This window comes from Crinia signifera, chromosome 6, assembly GCF_055691185.1.
Source record: "Crinia signifera chromosome 6, ASM5569118v1, whole genome shotgun sequence".
Taxonomy (NCBI): Eukaryota; Metazoa; Chordata; class Amphibia; order Anura; family Myobatrachidae; genus Crinia; species Crinia signifera.
In genome coordinates, this window is record NC_139222.1 from 122,592,468 (window position 1) to 122,618,625 (window position 26,158).

At 42.6% G+C, this 26,158-nt stretch overlaps 1 protein-coding gene across 3 annotated transcripts in view; it reads left to right on the forward strand.

Moving 5' to 3' along the window:
- Positions 1 to 7,563, forward strand: part of HNF4A (hepatocyte nuclear factor 4 alpha) — a 131,340-nt gene extending 123,777 nt beyond the window's left edge. For 2 of the 3 annotated variants that reach the window (XM_083147013.1, XM_083147011.1), the window contains exons 8-10: positions 1,861 to 2,097; positions 3,870 to 3,999; positions 4,551 to 7,563. In XM_083147013.1, the coding sequence (XP_083003139.1) occupies positions 1,861 to 2,097; positions 3,870 to 3,999; positions 4,551 to 4,752 (569 nt within the window). In that variant the 3' untranslated portion in view covers positions 4,753 to 7,563. The remainder of the gene's footprint in view (positions 1 to 1,860; positions 2,098 to 3,869; positions 4,000 to 4,550) is intronic. The other variant, XM_083147012.1, reaches the window with a different exon arrangement.
- The last annotated feature ends 18,595 nt before the right edge of the window (positions 7,564 to 26,158 follow it).

A 26,158-nucleotide genomic window follows, 5' to 3' on the forward strand; every position in this document is an offset into this window, starting at 1 on the left:
TTGAAGCCCAGGGCTGGTATATGGGTTGGCTTTCCATGAGTTGTCAATTCATCCCATGTTTTATTGCACTTTTGTGGTACACAGGCTTTATGTGAATACATCAAGCAAAAACATAGAGAAAAATGCTGCCATACAGTATACCTGGTGCACCTAAAGTTATTCAAATGCAACTTTTATTAGTATGTATAAGAACTTGGGAAATATAAAAACAAGGAGGAAATATTGAAATATTGTAATAAAAATAAGGTGGGAGGCAAACAGTACACTGTATAGTAATAGCTGTCTATATAGAATTCTATGAGTCAGTTTTTACCTATGGACTGTAGGGCTGCAGGAACCCCCCCCCCCACACACACACACACCTCCCCCGGGGATATTCCTCCACTGTAGTGAAGCCAGATGCAGTAGGTGAGACTGCACTGGCTTCATTGTGACTAGAAGTGATTTCCTATTGGAAGTGTGACATTCAGTCAACAAGGAGGTGTTTCCTCCCTCCAGGACGCCTCTCTATGGACTGACGAACGGCAGCACCTAAAATGTGGGTACTGCACATGCATCGGTCCTGGTACCTATCATCTGTATTATACAGGCATTGGGACCGTCATTTCCCTTCTATGGGCTGTTGCCGAAGCTGGCCGCATACGCAGTACAGAAGTTTTTACTGCACATGCACCAGTCCCGGTGCCTGTCATCATAGTAGTACAGTCACCAGGAATTCTGTGCCTGTGTGTGGCGGGAACCAGGAGTTGATTGTATATAGTGTGGCGAGCGCAGCGAGCCACCGAGCCCGAAGCGAGCCCCGTGAGGGGACATGCATTACTTCACATGTATTCCGCGTCCCCTCACGGGGCTTGCTACGCTCGCCATGCTTCGGGCTCGGTGGTTTGCTGCGCTCACCACACTATATAAAATCAACTCCACGCCGACGTGGATAGTGGGGTTATGAAAAGGTCGGAGGACACGTACCACCGCCCCTCGCGGGCTCGCTGCGCTCGCCACGCTTTGGGTATTTTACCTAATAATTAACCATCATGGTGGGTATACAATTAAAAATCGTGTCTGGGGGGCCATTTAACATTGGGTACAATGTAAAAATCGGGTCGGTCGCGTCGCACATGCGATGCGACCAATTTTTACATTGTACAAGGAACATCTAAAAAGCCCGAAAATCGGGTCCCATCGCGTCTCATCGCATGCCTTAAGTAGTGGCATGCGATGAAAAAATCAGGTGCCCAGATATTACACAAGTATCCTGACATGTGTGATATAATATAAAATAATTGTATAAGATCAATAATTTTGCCGGTACTTGTGCAGTATGGCGCCGTGTGTCTGAGTCCCCTTGCGGGGCTCGCTTCGCTCGCCCACGCTGCGGGCTCGGTGGCTCGCTACGCTCGCCACGCTATTTAAAATCAACTCCATGCCCACATGGATAGTGGGGGTATGAACTATCCATGTTGGCATGGAGTTAAGTTACTTTTTTTAACATAGTTTGTGGCGAGCGTAGAACCCGGAAGTAGCACGGCGCCATGCTGGCGCCGTGAAACTACACAAGTACCATTTTGCCTGTTTTATAAAAATACTTAAGTGAAAAACAAAGAAGAAGCAAACAAAAAAGCTCTATATTTCGTAAAACCTGAAGAGGTTATATATATATAAAAAGAGTACATTTACATTGTAAGATGGTGATGACCTCTCTTTAATTAGGTGACTGACCTTTAGCTTTTGGCTGGAAAGGGATATCACAGATATAGAGGAATAAATGATATGTGGTCAATAGACGTGTGGGGTTCCAAGATTTAATAGTCAAAATCATCACTGAACTCATAGCAACATGTTATTTCTCTTTCTGATATTAAGATGCCAAAGGATTAAGCGATCCCTCAAAAATCAAGAGGATGAGATACCAGATCCAAGTGAGCCTTGAGGATTACATTAACGACCGGCAATACGACTCCAGGGGCAGGTTCGGGGAGCTGCTTCTTTTACTCCCCACTCTGCAGAGCATTACCTGGCAGATGATTGAGCAGATACAGTTTGTCAAGCTCTTTGGAATGGCCAAGATTGATAATTTGCTACAGGAAATGTTGCTAGGAGGTCAGTATAGCTAACTGATAAATATATAGTAAATACAAGTTTTATACACTGTGGAGGCAGCCATTTTGTGCTGATGCATGATGCATTTCATGCCTCATACCACAGTATTGTTACTTTTCGATCGGTAAGATGCATGTTTATAGATGGCTGCAGTGAGAACAAGAAAGATTAGTAGAACAAAACACATACTGCAACATTTAAAGTATTTTATTCTTTACAGACTTTAAGTTGCTGTTATAGTGATTATGGAATGTGCGCTGCAGAATGAGTTAATTCTAAATGTCATTAAATGCTCAGTATGGAGCTTCAGTTTTATAGTAAATCAGTGAATATGGATGTTAGGTGAACTTGGTATGGCAGCTATAGTAAACAAATAATAACCTTTAACTACACTGGAGAAAGAGATTTCGAATGTTGCTCACTTACAGGAAAATACTCAATTACTGTATTATAACAAGACCGTAACACCTTAAAATGGAGATGTCAATATTACCTTGCCTTTTATGGTGACTTTTATATATTGTTAGTCGTAAATTCCCTTTTCAAGCCAAGAAACAGCTATAGATTAATTCCTTATGTTTAGTTGTATCATTTTAGTAATCAGTGGCAACCAGATTAGATTGCAGTTTTCAAAGGTAGTAAAACAGAAGATGATCCTGCTGCTCACCATTAATCAACAGGTTGCATGTCCAATATGGCCACATATATAAGTGGAAAAATTGGACAAGATCCAGCTGATCACATCCAATATAATTGGCATCTTTTATTAAGACTATTCCTCCAATGAGGCAAGTCACCACCAGCGATGGCTCCTACCGGATTGTAGGACATGGCTTTCCGCACCTGATTGTAGGACGTGGACTTCCGACATGGGGTTTGGCTTCTGCTGCACATAGAAGCCAACAAGGCAGCCCGGAGGGAGGGAACACCACCCAATGGGACTGCCTTGGGTGACTGGCAGGTTGGACTTCCAAAAGGAAGTCACTGACAGTAACAGTGAAGCCAGTGCAGTCTCACAGAGTTCACAAACACTGAGCACAGTGACAGATTTTACCTGAGGGAGGCTGCCCATTGGTCAAATCTGCCACTGGTCACCACTACTAAACACATTGTGGAACCTGGTCTCAGGAGGCACCATCCTAGGTCATTATGGTCACAATACAGTGACTGCAGGAAAAAGTTTGGGGGTATCCCTTTATTGTAGCAGGGAAGTACTCAAGAAAGAGCCTAATATCATTGCTGATCTTGCAGCATGATGTGCACTAGATCAAACAAGTTCATTGGTTGTGATATGTTACTACACATTTGCAGTTTTGCTATACAGTATGTTAGAATGAGCCCCCTTCTCTGATTCTGTGTTCATATGATCATTTATATAAACCCCAGCTTCCTACTGCCTGCAATTGGGTCCATACAGATTTCATCTCCTACTTTCAGACTTTTTTTTTACTTTAATATCTTTTGATACTTCAAACGTCTGCCCAAAACCTTAATTAAAAACTCAGATAGGGCTCTTGACAGTTCCCAGGTATTGCCCGTAATTAGGAGAATAGCCATTGTAAACCAGCTTTATCTTATTTTCCCATTGAAGAACATGTTCGTAGGGAGTGCCATTTTTCCACGCAATGACTTCCAAATGGCCACATCTCCATCTTCACCGTCCAGTTTTATGCAGAATTGTTACTTCACATATCCAGTGAATTATAGAACATTTGTTTAAATTCCATGTCACCTGACTTTTATTATTTCATATTTGTTTTAATATGTGACAGGTTCAGCAAATGAAGCTCCACACTCTCATCACCCACTGCATCCTCACCTGGTCCAGGAGCATCTAGCAACAAATGTTATAGTAGCCAACAACACTCTACCTGTGCAGCTGCATAATGGACAGATGTGTGAGTATGTGTGAATCAAATCTCAGTATCAACACTGCTCCATATTCACTGGGTGTAGGCCTGATAGCAGCAACGTGCTAGGAATTAAGGGCCTGATTCGGAACTGATCGCTGGGATGCAAATCTTCAGAGCCCAGCAATCTGTTAGACGGTGATCTAACCAGAGTGTATTCCCACGGTACACAGTGTGCATGCGTGGTCATCAACATAATTGCCAGGGATGCAAATTTGCAGTCCTGTGGTCAAGGCTGAATCAGGCACAAAATCCCCTGGTTGCTTTCATATATAATAGAGTTTTTGTATTCATGTATAATACTTTTGAAATAAAGAGTTTTTATTTAGCAAACTTATTCCTGTATCATTTTCAATGTCCTCATGACCGTATATTATTGTATTACCACTAAAGGGATTTATGTGCGGTGTTTTTGTATCTAAGGTCTAAGATTTATGAAGGATATCCCCAGATTGCACCCTCTAAACAGGAAAGCTACAGAGTTTTGAAACCATTGCACATTTTCAACCATTGTTGTTCACACTTAATTTTTTTTTCTTCTAGCCACACCGGAGACCCCACAGCCATCCCCACCGGCAGGCTCAGGTGCAGAACAATACAAAATAATCCATGGGACCATCTCTGCTGTATCCAAGCAGCCAACCTCCATTCCACAGCCAACTATCACCAAGCAGGAAGCCATGTGAATTGTCTTGATCATCAGTTTAACAAATATAAACAGAGAAGCAAAAAATGGACTGATTGATAAAAGCCATGCCAAAGATGAGCAAAAGACTGCATTTGTCAAAGCCTGGACAGGCCAGACCAGGCCTTTATGGCATTAAAGGGTTCATTCTGCCTTATGAAAGTGATATTTTTATATAGTCTAATGTTGTGGGGGTTTTGTACTCATGTTTATCTCCTTAAAGCTTATATGTATATTCAAAATACTTTGATTAGAGATAGATGGTATGGATACATTTAATTGTATATTTGTTTACTAAGTGATTGGTGTCTTTAAAGTGTACCCCTCACTTACATACAGTGAAGGCAGCCATTTTGTGGTCTGATCAGTTATTGAACTTATTATTTCACTACAACCTGGTTTTATCATGGAATCTTGAGGTACAAAGTGATATTGATATTTACCAGTGAATTGATAGGATGCTTTATCAGAAATTTTGGCTTAGACCACAAAATGTCTGCCTTGCTATTTGCAGTAATTCGGTCAAGCTCAGCTACTTGGTTACGGCCTTCCTTTATTGCAGAGACCGGCCTAGACCATGTGAGTTTGACTGTACACATTACCTGTGTATTGAACGATGAAAAAACATTTATTTTCATCCTTCATTACACAGCATGAGGTCGCATGTGATATCTTCTGGGTTGCCACGGAGCACGACTGACCAGTAGATGTCGCATGTGAACTGAGGGAGCACTCGATAGTGCAAAATCATTTAGCAATATGCACAATGTGACATTCTGATCTGGCAAATTGTGCCTAAAACGGCCAACATTATTCAACTTGATGCTTGGCAAATGTCCGTGTGGAGGATGGAGCAGTACATTTCCAATCTTTTCTACATGACTGCCACTTCTCAGTCGCTAACTATATATGTTAATGTGAGACAAAAAAAACTATTTTCTCTATGTAAAATTAACTGGACAATTAGGGACAGAAAAATGTAATGGCGTCTTCTAAAACTACACATTCTAACAATAATAAACGCAAAAACAATGCACCTTGGAATATAATGTGAATACAATGTGCATTTGAAACTTCCCTTTAGAGAGAGGAGGTTACAATGGCAAGTGTATGGGATGTGGTCTCGATTCTCATCATCATGACCCTAATCCCACACAGCTAGAAAGGGAGGTGAGGAGAGAATCATAAAAGTTGCTCAGATTTGTACAGTATGCATGTGCGAGCTGCAAGTGCACCTAATTATTAATACTTTAACGACCACATAATGTACAATTAGTTTGTGAGATCAACACAAGATCAGCATTTGTCAGGGGGGGGGGTCCATAATTAGTTTTATTGGAGGCCCTGTTCATAGAAATTGCGTTATACATATCTTCCAGCATTTAGACACAAAATCAGGACAAAATAAGCACCCAAATGTGCAGAAGCTCCCTCAGATCTACCAAAACCCCAAAAAGTGGGAGGGTTTAGAGAGGAAGTGGGAGGCTATTGGGATGCAGGGGAGGGATCAAGTTGCAGGTGGGGGGGGGGGTCACGCTGCAGGGACCGATACACGCTGCGGTATGTGGAATGCCCTGTGAGCCGGAGACAAGCTGCGGGTGGTGCGGTGGAGGTAAGAGCCGGGCTGCGGGGATTGCGCTGCGGAGTCACGGTGCTTTAAAATGGTGTCACTGATAATCCGGCAAATTCGGTAATCCGGCTCAGCGCTGGAACGACGATGCCGGATAATCGGTGTTCAACCTGTTTTTTGCATATGGCATATACAAAAAATGAAACACCTCCCAGTATTCCAAGAGAAATACTCTTTATTTATATTTTTGCAGAAATTATATCCCTCCCTATATACCTTATTACATATAGGTGACATGTAAGGAGAAGTCAAGTATTTGCTTCAGTCATAACAACTGTAATAAATGATTAATTACTAACAATTTAACTGTGTTTAAACAGAATACATGCTCTTTTTAAGTCTACTAGTGGGTATGTAAAATCATTTTAAGTAAGTAGTTGGTATTTTATTAAACAGCTGTTTGCCTGAAAATATTGCATTAAGGAATATCAGCTTAATTAACTACACATTCACACAGCAGAGGAAGCCATTTTGTAGAATGAGCCAATATTCATTAGAAGCCTATACATTTACAAGGAACCAGTGAAATCTCTGTGGCATGCCCTCGACCTCCAGTGTAGTATGACAGAAATATCTCTGATCAGGCACGCGTCAGTATACCAATCTGTTTCACATAGCAGGGTCGTATATGTTCCAGTTAGAAGCAAGCTTTTTAACAATAATTACTACATATTTTTTAGCATTGCTAACTGACTGCCCACAAATACTTTATGTTTTCACTGCCATATTTAATAAAGCGACAGACTGTTTTGTTAAGAGTAATTTTAAAAAAAAGTGCAGGTATGTTTCTGTTAACCTATAGTGGTTATAAAAAAAAAAACATTTTGCAAATGAAAGTGCCTTCTCCATTTGGCAGAGCATCATGGGAGATGCAGTTAGCAAATTGTAGCATGACCACGATACCACTGCCAGAATTGTAGTGCTCTGTACCATTCCAAATGTAGATATGTGATATTGTCAGTAATTTATTGTCCCCTAATAACTGCACTGCTTAAATTATTTTGTATATTTTACTGATTATTGGAAATTGTCATATTTTCTAAGTTGATAACAAGCATTTTATATGAAATGCCATGATGTTGCCTTTTTACATCTGTCTGTCCATTGTGTTACTAAAACTAGAAGTGTATATTTTATGTGTAGGTTTTTAACCTAATTCTCAGTGTAACCATCTTTTTCATTGGAGACAGAATAGGTTTCCTGCCAATAGTTTGTTATAAATAAATGACATGTTTTATAGATGTATGTATCTGTGATCTTGTTTATACTGAGATATTTTGCTGGTTTTCAGAAAAAAATGTGCATTCAGTGGTACATGAAAGTGTGTCTGCCATAGATAAGCCACTAGAGGCCACTGGGTGGGGATTCTTGAAAATAGGCCAAATAGCAATATACAAATTTGCTAAGTTGATAATGACTAGTACTGCATATACTACTTTATATTAGTATACTGTAGCTATTAAAAAAAAAGTAACAATATAGAATGAAATGTTAATGGCGAGTGAAATGAGGATCAAAGAACATGATCATAATATTTTATGTAACCACTAACAAACATTTAAGGCAAGAAGATGGATGTCCATACTATAAATTCTAGGGCTAACAGGCTCCCCATTTTTTAAGACACACCTAAGATACTGTAGAGTTGAAGGGAACCTCACCTCCCACAATCTTACCCTAACCTCTCCCGTAACATCCTCTCCTGCAGCCTTACCCTAACCTCCCCTCACACAGCTTTAACCTAACCTCCTCCCTAACCTCCCCTCCTGCTGCCTTACCATAGCCCTTGATGTACCTGCTGCGCTGGCATCGTCAATTCAATTTCATCAAGTCAATCATCACTGTTGAATTCAGCTGCTGGCCAAGCATGCTTTGGTAGCAATCCATGGATCCTATTCTGTTCACAAATGAAGAGAGACCAGATCTTCAGCAGTGGTCTGAGTTGCTTTGGGTCTAACCAAGTCTACAGTTTCACCTCTTGCAGCATCTACTGCCACATATTAGTATTGAAAATAGCAAATGCTACAAAAGCACATCCCCAAGGCAACTCCAACAAAGGAACAGGTCCTGGAAGGCGAGGCTCAAGCATAGCAGAGCAGCGGCAAATGGATTGCACAGGCGTGCATCAACTAAACTCTAGAGAGAAGGACTAGGGTCAGACTAGTTGTTCTGGAAATGCTGGGCAGGCCCCCAGTATGACAGAAACCACGGGCATGCTTAGTGGACACACTACAACGTCCTCTACCATGAAGACACATCAAGTGTTTTGGGGCACACATTTCTCTCTCCACCTACCTAATGTGAGGTGTTATGTTAGAGGTAGGGTATTAGTTTTGGCAGTTAGACAATATCCAAGATGAAATGGTAGAGAGACATTGCATAATGAGAGTTAATACAGATGGTGGGGCTGCTAGAGAGTAACGACAAAAGACGAAAAGATAGATAGCATAGAAATTAAGTTTATATAGAAATCCAAAGGAGTTTATTAATTGTCTTAAGGAAGAGGGTTATATAGAGAATAGTACAGGGTATTATACAAAGATGTGTTTTACTCCGGTAGATAGAGAAGGTGTATCCAGAAAATAACATAATTAGGATGAGAAACAGGGTGGGAAAGTGTTGTGAAAACCTAGACCAAGATTTCACAACCTTCCAGTTCCCCAACAGGTGATGTTTAGGGGATTCCTGTCTGTGGAAGCAGGTGGGATAATTATTGACCCAGAAAAATAGATTAACTCACCTCTGTATGATTAAAGAAATCTGCAAACCTGATCTGTTTGTGGTACAAGGGACTGACAGAATCCCTGACCTAGATAATGTAGTGTTTGTATGAAAAGAGGGTGGTGAACAATATCAAATACAACACAGAGGTCCAGGAGCATTAGGAGTAGGAGGCTTTTAGGTTTAGCATTGCTCTAACCGGTGATAACTTTAGTCAGTACAATCTATGTGAAGTGTTAACAATAAAATTGTTAACACCATCTTAAGGACCGATTCAGATTGGGAGCAAAGAAAAAAAGAGAGTAGCTATGCAATGCACATTTTACATCTGCCCCATCTGCTGTGCAACATTGCTGTACCAAGTGCAAAAGATAACTGCTTTTGTGTCTTTGCTCCCAACTCTAAATCAGCTCCTTAGCCTCTAAACTGAACCAGCTTTTTATTTTAAGTTATGATACATTCAAAATTATTTTTTCCAGTGTTGTTTTAGATGGGTTTGTTTCTAGGGTGCAATAACCAAGCCTCTACAGAAAGAGCAGTAGCCTCTACAGAAGTACCTGTCTAGGCCCAGGTACTTTTCAAGGGGCATAGCTTAATTGTGGGAGGCGTGGCCATGCACCCTTAGAAAAAAATACAGAAAAAAATAGTACTTTAAGCCCCTCCCTGACCACACTGCAGTCCAGCACACAGAAGCATGTAGTGGGATGAGAACAGCTGCTGCACCAGATTCCAAGTACATTTTCTGTCCCTGCTCTGATTAAATCAAATTTTGTGATGGCAGGTTTTTATTATAAGCTAATAACATGTCGACATATTAGGCCTCATTCAGATGAGGTCACAATGCGTGTCATGGTGAGTGTGCATTAATTAGCAGTTGTAATTGTGCTGCTGGAGAGACCTCTGTGTCCAAGTATAGCAGCTCAGCCTGCGCATCTGCAGAGGCACCCAGATTCTGATCTGATCTGATCTGCAACAGTGGTACCGATGTTTCTGCAGTTACATGCCATTGGATATGAATGAGGAGGCAGCATTGGACAATCTTATGCTCAGGTTAGCTTCTGCCCATATTATCATATAGTCACGACTGCGAACGGAAAATAATTGCAACAACAATGGCATCAACAACCACATTCGGAGTGAGGCCCACCGTGCTAAGAAGAATGTTCTAACATAATTATCAGACTGGGTGTAGCAACAGCAGCTCAACATGTCTGGATTTCATCATGGTTTCTGCACAAATAATATGCAATTTATCTTTACAGCCTAGGTAAAATATCTGAGTGTTGCATGTATTGCAGTTGTAAACAGCATCACTATGTGTAACATGTCATAAAATAGGGCTCTAAGGGAAGAAAGATTGTGGCGTGGCAATGCTGATGTGGCAGATATTGAGTGCCAGGGTGTACAGCTACATCAAGGGTAATTGCAAGAAAATCAGTGGTATTATCTTAATAGCATGGTAACTACTACTAATAAACTTTCTAAGGTATCAATAATTCCAGCTCTGTATCTATGGGTAGATACACTGACTAGTGGGATATCTGATCATAAAGTGTGTCATCTTATATAAATATCAATCTGTTTTAATTTGAAACAGTGAATAAGAATTTTACACTTTGTGGGAAAACTATCCAGGGCTTAAAGTGGTCCAGGAAAGGAGGTGAAACAAATAATGGCCACACTAGGGCTACTTATACACATTGGGGGTCATTCTGAATGAATCGCTCCCTCGCACGTTCGCACAGAGGAGCAATGTTTTCATGCCGGGTCCCTGGGAGAATGGACTCCATGCGCACAGGACAGAGTGGGTGGGAGGCGGTGGTGAGGGGCTGCACTCATGGGAATACCCAGTGTTTGGTCATTCGGCAATGATGCCAGCGCAGGGGGCGAGCAGCTGATGTCAGCTTCCCGCCCTCTTCCCGTATAGGTAGCACACAGATCTAAGAGACCAGAGAGTGTCTTAGATCTGTGTGCATTGTAGAAATCATTCAATGGTCAGCGACTATCGAATGATTTCCTCCCCGCACACAAGCTGTAAATTGATGTTTATGCAAAACATACATTCGCATGCATGTGGGGACATTCGTGCGGGCGGTGTTTAAAGCACACGCAATGCTGCGAATTTTGCAGCTTTGCCTGTACACCAGAATCTCCATAATGCCCACAGTAGTTCCCCTTATAGACATTTCTGCCTCTATCACTCCATCAACTCACTGCTAACATCCCTCCAGCAGCTCCATGCCTCCAGACCCCCCCCCCCCCCCCTTACCTTGTCTTCTGCATACACAGAGACTGCTCCTCTAAGTGGCTCTTCCTCACTTCAGTGGCAGTAACGGCATGACAGCACATATGCCGTGCTGGAAAAGGAATGGCTGGTAAGGGCTTTTCTGTTGGAATTACTATGCAGGGCATGGTGGTGGTACTCAGTTATTTATTACCAGTTATTTATATAGCGTACACATATTCTGCAGCACTTTACAGAGCATATGTGAACACTTACATCAGTCCCTGCCCAAGTGGAGTTCTCAATCTATATTCCCTACCACATGTACACGCACACACAGATATTCTAGAGTTAATTTTGTTGGGAGCCAATTAACCTACCAGTATATTTTTGGATTGTGGAAGGAAACCGAAGAACCCGGAGGAAACCCACGCAAGGTACTGTGAGACTAGCCACACCCCACACAGTTAGGGCCATGGTAGGAATCAAATCCATGACCTCAGCGCTGCTAACCATTACACCATCCGTGCTGCCCTAACTTGTTCCACCCCCACACATTCACTTTAATGGGGCGGGCCTTATGATGAGTGTAGGCAAGTATGGGTGAAGTACCAAACAATCAACTTCAAATACAGCCTGTAAAGTGAAAGAAACTGATTGATTGGTTCTTTAACTCTCTCCAACCTTTAATAAATCATCCCCACATCACAGCACATGACTGCTTTAATTTAATTGAATATGAATATTGTGCTAATATGGTAGCTTCCAGGGCGAGTCCAACATGTTAATGACATAAGTACATGATGTACTACAATGATTTTGCTTAATCATGCAATCAACAAGCTATTTTTCAGAAAAACATTCATTTTTAGATGTTCAACGCAGTGCAGGAATAATGTGATTTACAAAATGCTTTCTTGGCTAAATCAGACATTGCTTGTTTATAACAGGCAAGCAATTGTTTGCATTCCATTTCACAGATATATATTACCCCCTACCCATATTATTTCGTCTTGTAGGTGAACTAACAAAATTAATATTTAAATTAGTTAAGGATATAAGCAGGTTTGTTTCAAAGTATTAGTAGGCCAGAAGTGACATTAAAGGGGCTTCATACCATTCAAAAATGTGGGTTGCATGATGGTTTGGGCTATTGATAAAGTTGTGGGTTAACACTAATGCTGGATACACACTAGGTTAATGGATTGGCAATTGGCAAAGCAGAAAAAGCAATATCCGTGAATGGAATAGGAAGAGGATGGTTTGATCGCCGGGTGTATGCTCATAACAGTATGGATGAGGGCTGTTACATCTACGTATATATACATAATGTCACCCACAGTCACACACTGTCACACACACAGTCACAAATGTATTCACATATGTACATACTGTGAAGGTGCCAAAACACTGGTGAGATGTATCTCAGCAATTGGTTGCATGCAAGTTGCTTGCAATGTGGGCGGGACCTCCCTGGGGGACAGGATCGCATATGACACATTGTATGTGGTCCTGTTGCATGCAATGTATCTCATGCAGCCCGTTCAGCCCTAATAGGATCGCATGAGATACATTGCATGCAACAAGACCACATACACACACACATGCATTCGCAATCACACCAAAACCACCTGCGATATGCCAGTTTTCATGAGATCCGTCGCAGCAATGTGTCGCAATCGCATGAAAACATGCCATATTGCACCAGTGTATGGGCACCGTTACACACAGTTATAAACACATACACATCTGTACAGTACATACAGCCACACATTTACACACATATATACATACGAAAATACGGCAATTCATATTCGTATTGATAGCACATCAATACGACTACGAATTGCCATATTTTCGGGATAGTAAATGTCAAAAATAAGTGTATTTCTGGATACAAATACACCTATTTTTTACAAATTTCCTTTAGTAAATTTCCCCCACACTGTCAGATTTCTTTTGTCGACCTAAAATTCGGAGCAATTTTGTGCCAAATTCAAGGCTCTAATAGGATGATATAGATGTGAAAACAAATTGGGTATTTTCAGATTATTGAGAACGCTTATATACTACAGGATATTGGGAGATTGTGGCCAGATTGTCTCTCTGGACCACTGAAGCTGATTATCCAATAGTCATTTTTGTGGGCAAGTTTTCCCGATTTATCAGCAAAACACTTGAACGATCTATACGATTTATAGTAAGCCAATGCCCCAATTGTTTATAAATTTGTACAATTATTATATAGCGTGTACCTAGCATTAGGCTTAGTACAGCTCCCCATTGTCTGATGCAGTCATTGGTGATTAAAAAGTGACCAGCACCTTAAACATGTCAAAATACTCTTTCCAATGTATATTTATCACAGCTCATTGACCCAGACCAGGTGGGCTTCATTCCTACGAGACAGGCTTTGGACAATACCAGACGCACAGTCAACTTTATTTCTTACATTAACAGGCTGAGACTGCCTTCTGTGCTCCTCTCCTTGGACGCAGAAAAAGCCTTTGACCGGCTTTCGTGGCCGTTTATGTTTCAGACACTGCGTACATATGGAATGGGTGGAGATTTTCTGTCGGCAATACAAGCCTTGTATAGTGGGCCGACGACCTTAGTATTGACAAACGGTCTTTTTTCACCAATATTTCACCTGAGCAATGGTACCCGGCAGGGATGCCCCCTCTCGCCTTTGCTCTATGTCCTGAGCATTGAACCACTGACCGCCAAGATAAGGAATAACCCTGACATCAAGGGAATTTTGGTACAGGGCACACAGTATAAGTTGTCACTCTTTGCGGACGACGTACTACTGACCCTGTCCTCTCCCTCAACCTCACTTCCCCATTTAAAAGATGAGTTGCAGGCCTATGGCGGGTGTTCTGGAAATAAGGTCAATGGTATGAAATCAGAGGCCCTGGCATTGCATCTATCCCCTGATTTACGGAGGTTTTTAGAGCTTAACTTTGACTACACATGGAGACCACAGGGCATTAAATAATTAGGCATTCAAATTACTAAATCATTAGACCAATTGTACAAGGCCAACTACATCCCCCTTTTGCAAACTATTAAGAATGATCTAAGTAGGTGGGCCCCTTTATATATATCCTGGATAGGACGTATCAACTCTATTAAAATGAACATTTTGCCCAGGCTGCTTTATCTGTTTCAGACAATACTAATAGTGGTTCCTTACCCTTTCCTTCGCTCAGTTCAGTCTCTATGGGTCGCTTTTGTGTGGGCAATTAAAAAGCCTAGACTCCATAGGACATGCTTGGCTAAGACATCATTTAGCGGAGGTCTAGGCTTCCCCATTTTTGAACATTACTATCATGCCTCCCAAATGAGTCATATTATGTCATGGCATGCAAAGGAGGGATCTAAAAAATGGGTGACCCTCGAGAATGATCTGATCGGACTCCAAAAAGCTAGTTTTCTCCCCTGGCTTCCCCCGACTCTGAGGCCATCCTCTGTACACGATGTCCCATGTGTTAAAGCTATCCTCACCATATGGGATAAACTTAACAAACGGAGGGGTTTAGCACCAACTTAACAAACGGAGGGGTTTAGCACCCTATCCATCCCCAATGACTCCCCTTTGGCGACACCCCCATTTTCAACTGGGTTGTATGAGTAGTTATATGCACCCTTGGGTTGCACGTGGGATTACACGATTTCTACACATATTGGGTGATTTTGCCCCTCAGAACTTTTCAGATTTATGTGAGAAGTACAAACTGGAGACAACACACAATTTTGCATATATGCAACTGAAAAGTTTCATCCAAACTTCCTATAAGACACAAAAGCCGCGGCCAATGACAACGTTAGAGCGCATCTGCAACTATAGCCCTGAACGTGTAGGAGCCATTTCTGTTCTCTACTATATTTTAAATGCCCAACCTCACCAACACAAAGAATCTTTTGAAAGGGCATGGGAAATGGATCTGGGGATTAGTATGGAGGACGAAGATTGGGCAGATATTCGACAACGGGTAGCTAAAACTTCTATTAACACAAATATCAAAGAAAACTCTTTTAAGATTTACTCACACTGGTACCTGGTCCCCGAGAAATTACACTCTATTTTTCCATCAACTCCAGACCTCGCGGAATTGTGGGAACAAGGGCACCTTTATATTTGGTGGGAATGCCCTCTGCATATTGGGATGAGGTCCTATCCCTGGTTGACAGTGTGATAAACTTCACATACCCTAAAGACCCGATATACATTTTACTGTGCAAACCATTGAGTGGGCTACCTAAACCCCAGGATAAACTTTGTCTCCATATTTTTAATGCAGCTAAACTCCTCATTGCCACACAGTGGAAACAGCCTTTTGCTCCTCCGATGCCAGCTTTAATAAATAAAATTTGGTCCTTAGCATCAATGGAATATATTACTGCTCTTCTCCACGACAGAGTGGCCAAGTACCACGGTGTCTGGGGTCCGTGGTTCTCTCATGTCCATAGACAACTCCCCGGTGTGGTATGATTTAATTACTCCTCTTAGTGCCCATCTGTAACCAATATTATTCTGGTACTATCTTTATTTTTCTACTAAATATGTGACTCGGTAGTTGTTAATCACAATCTCCCCTCCTCCCCCCCTTAAATGCACCAATGGATACGGTTATAAGTTTGATCTTTATTTTCACGACTATGCATACAGAAACATATCGGTTTTGTACTCTTTTATTGTTATGTCAACATACATGCATACTGCATCGCAATATTTTCACCATCGTCAAACTTTCCTATGGTGTATATAAATAAAGAGATTTAAAAAAAAATACTCTTTCCATAATTCATTCTATTTGTCCTTTTTTGTTTGGAGGACTACTACTATTTTTTTTTATAACATATTTGATCTTTTATTGACACATTTAATTATATGCGCCTCTTTATTCTTAAATGGAGCTATAGTCTGCCACCTTGTGGTTATAGTCAAATCCTATGCAAAAATCCTAAATAAACAACAAGGACAAGTTCTTAGTAAGTTAATTAACTTAATGGACCTCAAGAGATAAATATATTGGTTAAAGGTACAGAAAATGCTAAAAATTATATGCTAAAAGCAGGGAGCAATTAACTGGATTATCACACGGATGCTAAAGGGGTCGTGATGGGATCTTTTATCCACATCTGGTGGTCCTATAGTAAAATTGCTGAGTTCACACAGCCAGCCTTATTAATAATAAATATTTTTTGGCAAAAGAAAGGGGCGCATTTGTCATAAAAATCAATACATTTATTAATAGTCAAATATAAATTTCTAAATAGAAATGAAATGTAGGGGGACATTTACCAAAATGGATTCGTAGAAAAAAGGTGTATTCGTAGGGAGAAATACACCTTTTTTTTTACGAATTTGTATTTTTGGGATTTACAATCCCAAAAATACAACAATTTGTAGTCCTAAAGATGGAACATTCGTATTTGTATTTACAAAGACGAATGTCCTACACCATCGATAGGATACGACAGAAATCACCATTCAAAAGAATGGTGGTTCCTGATGTACTAAGCAGCCGTACTGATAATACGGCTGCTAAGTGGTGTGAAACACCCACGCAAATACGACAGAAAAATAGAACACCATTTTCCTGTCGTATTTGCTTTAAGCCTGCACGGATCAGTCAGATCCGTGCAGGCTTCAGTGTAAAAAAATAGAAAAATTAAATAAATTTAAAAAAAAAACGGCGTGGGGTCCCCCCCACAGCTGAAACCAGCACCAGGCTGAAGGAGCCGGGGCCGGTAATTAAAAATCAGGGAACCCGACAAATGAGGGTTCCCCGATTTTTAACAACCAGCCCCAGGCTCCAGGTCCGGGGCTGGTTCCCAAAATACGGGGGACAAAATGACTAGGGGTCCCCCGTATTTTAAGAACCAGCCCCAGGCACAACCAGCCAGCAGGGTAATGTCACAGCTGGGGGACACTTATGATATAAGGTCCCGCGGCCAAAACATTAACCCTACCGACCAGTCAGCCTGGCCAGGGGCCCTGGGGGAGTGGGGACCCCCCCAATGAAGGGGTCCCCCCCTCCAGGACTTACCTGACCAGGCTGAAGCCTGGTGCTGTCCCCGATGCCCCTGGGCGGTGGGCATCGGGCTGATTATGGTGTAAAAAAAAAGATGAAACTATTGTTTTTTACTGTGGCACTACAAGTTACATAGTTACATAGTAGGTAAGGCTGAAAAAAGACTTGCGTCCATCTAGTTCAACCTGGTATAGATATCCATTGCTGATTTGGTAGGTTCTGGTATTTTACAGACAAATTATATTTCTTATTTGTACCCATGGATGTTTTTCTCCAGTAAATGTTTGTCCAACTTTGCCTTGAACGCATTTAATGAGCCAGCCATTACCACCTCTCTGGGAAGAGAGTTCCAGAGTTTGACTGTTCTGACCGTAAAGAAATTCTTTCTACTAGCTGAATGAAATCTTTTTTCTTCTAATCTATACTCATGCCCTCGCGTCCTAGATTCCTTTCTAGTAGAAAATAGGGTGTGTGACAGTTCCTTATATTGGCCCTTGATTGACAGTTCCTTATATTGGCCAGCAAGCCTCCCCAGCAAGCTGGGACTTGGAGAACCACAAGTCCCAGCCTGCTGGGCATTAAAGGGCCCGCTGGCACTTGTAGTTCCACAGTTAAAAAAATAGTACACAAAACACACTGACACACATTTAAAATAAAACTTTAATACATACAAAGCCCACACATACTAATACTTACCTATCTTCTTCCCGTAGGTAGTCCTGATGTCCTGTGTCGTCTTCGGTATCCATGTCGACGTCCTTCTTCATGTCGACGTCGCTGTCGGCGATGGCGTCCCCGTCCGGATCCGACGAAATCCATGTGGAAGCTGTGGAAGGAAACCATACTCACCTGTCCCAGCGCGACGTAGTCCAGGTAAGGGTCTTGGCAAAAAAACAAACCGACACCCCGAAACCAGCCGAACAGCTGAGCCGCACGGTGTTTGTGTACATCGTGCGGCTCCGCCTCCCGAATGCCGCTATTGGCCGCCTTGCGGCCTAGTGGCCAATCAGGAGCCGCTAGGCCGCAAGGCGGCCAATAGTGGCATTCGGGAGGCGAAGCCGCACGATGTACACAAACACCGTGTGGCTCCTACTGTCCGGCTGGTTTCGGGGTGTCGGTTTGTTTTTTTGCCAAGACACTTACCTGGACTACGTCGCGCTGGGACAGGTGAGTATGGTTCCTTCCACAGCTTCCACATGGATTTCGTCGGATCCAGACGGGGACACCATCGCCGACAGCGACGTCGACATGGATCCCGAAGATGACACAGGACATCAGGACTACCTACGGGAAGAAGATAGGTAAGTATTAGTATGTGTGGGCTTTGTATGTATTAAAGTTTTATTTTAAATGTGTCAGTGTGTTTTGTGTACTATTTTTTTAACTGTGGAACTACAAGTGCCAGTGGGCCCTTTAATGCCCAGCAGGCTGGGACTTGTGGTTCTCCAAGTCCCAGCTTGCTGGCACTTGTAGTGCCACAGTAAAAAACAATAGTTTCATCTTTTTTTTTTACACCATAATCAGCCCGATGCCCACCGCCCAGGGGCATCGGGGACAGCACCAGGCTTCAGCCTGGTCAGGTAAGTCCTGGAGGGGGGACCCCTTCATTGGGGGGGTCCCCACTCCCCCAGGGCCCCTGGCCAGGCTGACTGGTCGGTAGGGTTAATGTTTTGGCCGCGGGACCTTATATCATAAGTGTCCCCCGGCTGTGACATTACTATGCTGGCTGGTTGTGCCTGGGGCTGGTTCTTAAAATACGGGGGACCCCTAGTCATTTTGTCCCCCGTATTTTGGGAACCAGCCCCGGACCTGGAGCCTGGGGCTGGTTGTTAAAAATCGGGGAACCCCTATTTGTCGGGTTCCCTGATTTTTAATTACCGGCCCCGGCTCCTTCAGCCTGGTGCTGGTTACAGCTGTGGGGGGGACCCCACGCCGATTTTTTTTTTTATTTATTTTTTTTTCTATTTTTTTTTTTACACATTGCAGCCTGCACGGATCTGACTGATCCGCGCAGACTGCCAGAAACATTTGTATTAGCGGTCGTATATATGGCCAGCTAATACGAATCATTACACCATCGGAGGGTTACAAAGCAGTCGTATTTGACTGCTTTGTAATTTCCCCTCCGGAACACGACTTTGCATATGACTCAAACAGTCGTATGCAGCCGTAGGGGAAATACCAATACGAAAAACTAGGTTTTTCATATTGGTAAATTTCCCCCGTAATCACAATGACATATGTAGGACACTTATACACATACACAAATTATTGTTATCAGCAGTAAATTGCAACACTCTCAATAGGACACACATAGGAATTAGACTTTCCAATTTTGCGGGTCAATTAACCCTTTCTCTATTAGGATAGTGAGCCTCCTCTGTCTGTGGTCCGGAGGTTTTAAATATTTGTGAAGGGCTCCAGTTTAAAGAGTAAAGAACGCACAGAGTCCATATGAATCAAAAGAGCAGCAGTACTGAGTATTGGTGTTAATTCCCAGACTCCAGAGCAACAGATGATTGCTGTTAGTATTAATCTCCATATCTACAGAGATAGTATTGGGCTATTTCAGCGGCACCTAAAACCAACAGTCATTGATGTAAATAACGTGCTCACCAGTATAGTATGGTAACCTCTGTCTCAAGGGAGCCAACTCCGAACTCCAGGACCACTTGGAAACCACACTGCGGCGGCTTTTGTGTGCGCTCCCGTCTTGCTAGTAGAACTCCGGCACCTGGATAGGCTGCACTCTCTGGGAGCTCTGTGTGGGGCATCTGAAGTAGGCTCGTCGGTACAGGGACCGCTGTCAGTCAGCCTTCAGTCTGCAGAGATGCCGCCGCATCCACACATCAGACAGGAGGTTTTTGTCGCACGAGACCAGCAACTCTCTGATTGAAAGGTGCGCTTGCTGGGGTTATTCCAGAAATATAAGCAAAGTGTCCCACACTGGTCAAATGGATTAAGCAAGGGCCTTGACGCGTTTCTCCGGTATAAACCGGTTTCCTCCTTTCTTTTACCAAGAATTATTTATGCTTAAAATCTTGAGTTATACAGAATCACTCTTAGTAGCAGCAAATTTTATAAATTGTTATAAATTTTAATTTCTTTTATATAAGGAATATCACTAACTGTGGGTTATTGAGCGCCTGATTTTCCCATCTGTGGTCTGCATCGTGTGTCTAAATATATCACACGTGTGTATTACCACAGATAGGTAATTGTATAGCCTTATTAAGTCTTATTAATGATGTTAACAAGGACTCAAGTCTAAGTGATACTGGCGTTTACATCTGTACATCTTGTATATCTGCTGGAGTGGTTGGATGAACATTTTGTAAATTCTCCATCCACTGGAAGCACATCATAACCATCTTCGATAAAAGATCAACAGTAAAATTGTATATTAAATAGTTACATAGTAGATAAGGCTTAATAAATACTTGCGTCCATCGACTTCAACCTAGGTTTTAATAGCTTATTCCTTGTCATATGTAGTGTATTCATATTTTTATTTTTTTTAAGACAGATTATGATTCTTATTTGTATCCCTGGATGTTTTTAACCAATAATAGTTTATCCAACCTTATTTTAAACGTATTTATTGTCAGCCGACACCACCTCACCCAGAAGAGAGTTCCATAGTTTAACTGACCTGACTCTAAAGAAATTTTTCCTTCTAAGCGAATAAAATCTTCTTTCTTCAAATCTAAACTCATGCCTACGTGTCCTAGAGTCCTTCCTTGCAGTAAAAAGGGTGCTTGACAGTTCCTTATATTGGCCCCTGATATATTTGTACATGGTGAGCATGTCCCCCCTTAAACATTGCTTCTGTAGTGTAAACAGTCCTAGTTTGTTCAATTTGTCCTCGTAGCTTAAATTTTCCATTCCCTTAATTAGCTTTGTTGCTCTTCTTTGGGTTTTTATTTTATGTATAAATGAATAACAAATCCCATACATATACCCAAGTCTGGTGCAACTATAACAGTCTAACTAATCAATGAGATGTTTTCCAAAGGCTAGACCAGTGGTTCCCAAACTTTTTGAATCATGGCACCCTAAAGTATCAGAATATTTTTCACGGCACCCCTAGGCCAAAAGTTGGTTACTCATTTCAGGAAAAATATTAAATTAGTTGTGATTTAAATGTTTTCCTTAGGTCCACTTATGTGGTGAGAAACATGATTCACTTCTGTTTACCCACATATTCTTAATTGGAAGCCACAAGCACTGATTTTGCCTATTTCATTGGCCATAAATAACTTGAAATGGTTCTGGACCACCAACCTGAGGCACCCCTGCAAGTGCCCCAAGGCACCCCAGGGGTGATTCAGGTTGGTGGTTTGGGAACCACTGGGCTAGACCCTTTACTGCAGTTATTCTGGAACTTCGGCTTTGGAGATGACTGCCAACATACACTACCATTTAAAAGTTTGGGTTTACTTAGAAATGTCCTAATTTTAGTCGTAAATGACCATACTAGCTAGAAACGTCTAGTTTTCTATCTACATAGGATTAGAGAGGCCCATTACCAGCAACCATCACTCTATATATTGTGTTTGCTAATCGGGTTAGAATACTAATGGATAATTAGAAAACCCTTGTGCAATTATGTTACCACAGCTGAAAATAGGTTTGCTCATCAGAGAAGCTATAAAATTGGCCTTCCTTTGAGCAATTTGAGTATATGGAGCATCACATTTGTGGGCCAGAAAAAGAGAACTTTCATGTGAAACTCGACCGTCTATTCTTGTTCTTCGAAATGAAGTAAATTCCATGCGAGAAATTGCCAAGAAATTGAACATTTCCTACAACAGAGTGTACTACTCCCTTCATCAGAGAACTGCACAAACAGGTTCTAACCAGAGTAGAAAGAGAAGTGGGAAGCACTGATGCTCAACTGAGCAATAAGACAAGTACACTAAAGTCTATAGTTTGAGATATAGACACCTCACAGGTCCTCAACTTAGAAGATTCCTCTCCTCTTATTGGGGTGTCTCAAAATATTTCTTTATGGGTTCACCTCATGTGTGGATAAATAAATCAGGCTCACATGTATGCTTACATGTGGATAATATTGGACTCGCACACATAGAGGTATCTTTGTATACAGGTGATCACACTTAGCAGATATACAGTAACCACATCTGTCTATTAAGTCCTCCAAATGCTCACATGTATGCTTACATAGACTGGATTGGGAATCCGACCGTAAAAATATCTTTGTCAGGAACACACTCACCTCTTCAGGCAGCTTATCATATTCCAGAACCCCCATATAACCTCCAGTAGCATTCATATCTAATTGCATCCCATCAGGACTGTGTTTCAGGATACGAGTTGGTTTAGATTGTTATTTGCTTGCTGAATATCAACTGCCAAATTCATGCCCTATAGCAGGGGTTCCCAAACTTTTTTGAATCGCGGCACCCTAGAGCATCAAAATGTTTTCAAGGCACCCCTAGGTTAAATATTTCTTATTGAGAAATTCAGAAAAAAATTATGTACATTGTGTTTATATGTCACAGTTATGTGGTGAGGGGCAGGATTTGCTCCTGTTTGTCCACATGTTATAATTGGCAGTCATTAGCACTGCTTTTGCCTGTTACATTCAGGGGCGGATTGGCCCACCGGGAAACCGGGTAATATCCCGGTGAGCCGGTCCATAAGTGACCAGAACAGGCCACTCGCCTCCATGGCTGGGCCGCGGACCGCTCGACTACAGCGTTTAGTGGCCGCAGCATCACATGCCACAACAAATATGGCCGCGGCTGTCTGCGGCACTGAGAGATTTAAAGATGGCCGCGGGAGGGCTTCTGCGCATGCGCAGATCCACGCAGCTCCTCCCGCGGCTCTTATGCAGAGGTGGCCAGAACATCGATCGCGGGTGCACGGGTGACGTCACCGCGCACCCGGCCACTGAGTACACCACAAAGACTCAGCGCCTAGAATTGTGAGTGGCTGCAGCGTGGGTGGAACGGCTGAGACTGAGTGAGCAGCTGAAGAGGGGGAAGGCGGAAGCAGCATAAAGTGTAAGGGACTGTCATCTTTTTCTTTGGGATTGGGATTTGGCCTCTTTAAAAAATATATATATATATCTGGGTTTAATATATATGTACTGCATGTGGGAGGGGGGTTCTTTTTGCTGTTATTATGCGGAGGGGGTGTGTGTGATGGGGTCTCTTCACACGTGTAAGTGCTTATAAGTTGCTGCATGTGATGAAGTTTTGTGCCCCCCTTATGTGTGTGTATATATATATTTTTTAAAGGGGCACAAAACTCCATCACAGGCAGCAACTATAGGTGCCCATACACGCACCGATCCCGGCGGTGCGATGCTATACGATGAGATGCCCGTTCCGCGTCACCTCATCGCACAGTACAAAAAGTATATGCTACACATACTTGTTGTACTGTCTTTTTATCGCATTGCATGCACTAGGCATGCAATGCGATGGATGCTAGTTTAGCCCAGAACGCACGCCGGGATTGGTGCGTGTATGGGCACCTTTACACTTGTGAAGAGACATCACCCCCCCCCGCATAACAGCATATAGACCCCCCTCCCACCGCATAACAGAATTTTGCTGGATTCTGTTCTTCTCTCGACCCTCAGAAGCAGGGCATCATGGTGTGTGGCATATGTATATGGGCATCACGGTGTGCGGCATATGTATGATGGGCATTACGATGTGCGGCATATGTATAATGGGCATCACGGTGTGCGGCATATGTATGATGGGCATCACGGTGTGTGGCATATGTATGATGGGCATAACGGTGTGCGGCATATGTATAATGGGCATCACGGTGTGTGGCATATGTATGATGGGCATTACGGTGTGCGGCATATGTATAATGGCCATCATGGTGTGTGGCATATGTATGATGGGCATTACGGTGTGTGGCATATGTATGATGGGCATTATGGTGTGCGGCATATGTATAATGCCATCAGGGTGTGCGGCATATGTATAATGGCATCAGGGTGTGTGGCATATGTATAATAGCATCAGGGTGTGCGGCATATGTATAATGGCATCAAGGTGTGCGGCATATGTATAATGGCATCAGGGTGTGCGGATGGGTATAATGGTGCATCACGTTGTGTGGCATGGGTATAATGGCATCAGGGTGTGTGGCATATGTATAATGGCATCACGGTGTGTGGCATATGTATAATGGAGCATCACGGTGTGCGGCATATGTATAATGGCATCAGGGTGTGCGGCATATGTATAATGGCATAAAGGTGTGTGGCATATGTGTAATGGAGCATCAGGGTGTGTGGCATATGTATAATGGCATGACGGTGTGTGGCATATGTATAATGGCATCAGGGTGTGCGGCATAGGTATCATGGCATCACGCTGTGTGGCATATGTATAATGGAGCATCATGGTGTGTGGCATATGTATGATGGGCATTACGGTGTGCAGCATATGTATAATGGGCATCACGTTGTGTGGCATATGTATGATGGGCATTACGGTGTGTGGCATATGTATGATGGGCATTACGGTGTGCGGCATATGTATGATGGGCATCACGGTGTGCGGCATATGTATAATGCCATCAGGGTGTGCGGCATATGTATAATGGCATCAAGGTGTGCAGCATATGTATAATGGCATCAGGGTGTGCGGATGGGTATAATGGTGCATCACGTTGTGTGGCATGGGTGTAATGGCATCAGGGTGTGTGGCATATGTATAATGGAGCATCACGGTGTGTGGCATATGTATAATGGCATCACAGAGTGTGGCATATGTATAATGGAGCATCACGGTGTGTGGCATATGTATAACGGAGCATCACGGTGTGCGGCATATGTATAATGGCATCAGGGTGTGCGGCATATGTATAATGGCATTAAGGTGTGTGGCATATGTATGATGGGCATCACGGTGTGCGGCATATGTATAATGGTATCAGGGTGTGTGGCATATGTATAATGGCATAAAGGTGTGTGGCATATGTGTAATCGAGCATCAGGGTGTGTGGCATATGTATAATGGCATGACGGTGTGTGGCATATGTATAATGGCATCAGGGTGTGTGGCATAGGTATAATGGCATCACAGTGTGTGGCATATGTATGATGGGCATTACGGTGTGCGGCATATGTATAATGGGCATCACGCTGTGTGGCATATGTATGATGGGCATTACAGTGTGTGGCATATGTATGATGGGCATTACGGTGTGCGGCATATGTATGATGGGCATCACGGTGTGCGGCATATGTATAATGTCATCAGGGTGTGCTGCATATGTATAATGGCATCAAGGTGTGTGGCATATGTATAATGGCATCAAGGTGTGTGGCATATGTATAATGGCATCAGGGTGTGCGGCATATGTATAATGGCATCAGGGTGTGCGGATGGGTATAATGGTGCGTCACGTTGTGTGGCATGGGTATAATGGCATCAGGGTGTGTGGCATATGTATAATGGCATCACGGTGTGTGGCATATGTATAATGGAGCATCACGGTGTGCGGCATATGTATAATGGCATCAGGGTGTGCGGCATATGTATAATGGCATAAAGGTGTGTGGCATATGTGTAATGGAGCATCAGGGTGTGTGGCATATGTATAATGGCATGACGGTGTGTGGCATATGTATAATGGCATCACAGTGTGAGGTATATGTATATGTATAATGGGCCTTGGTGAAATAGGCCATCCCAAAAAAATTGGCACACAACCCCCCCCCCCCCCTCATTAGGGCTGCTTCGAGATATTTCCCGGGCTGGTTTTAATTCCCAATCCGCCCCTGGTTACATTGCACATAACTAATATGAATTAATCCTGGTCCACCAACCCAAGGCACCCCTGTAAGTGTCC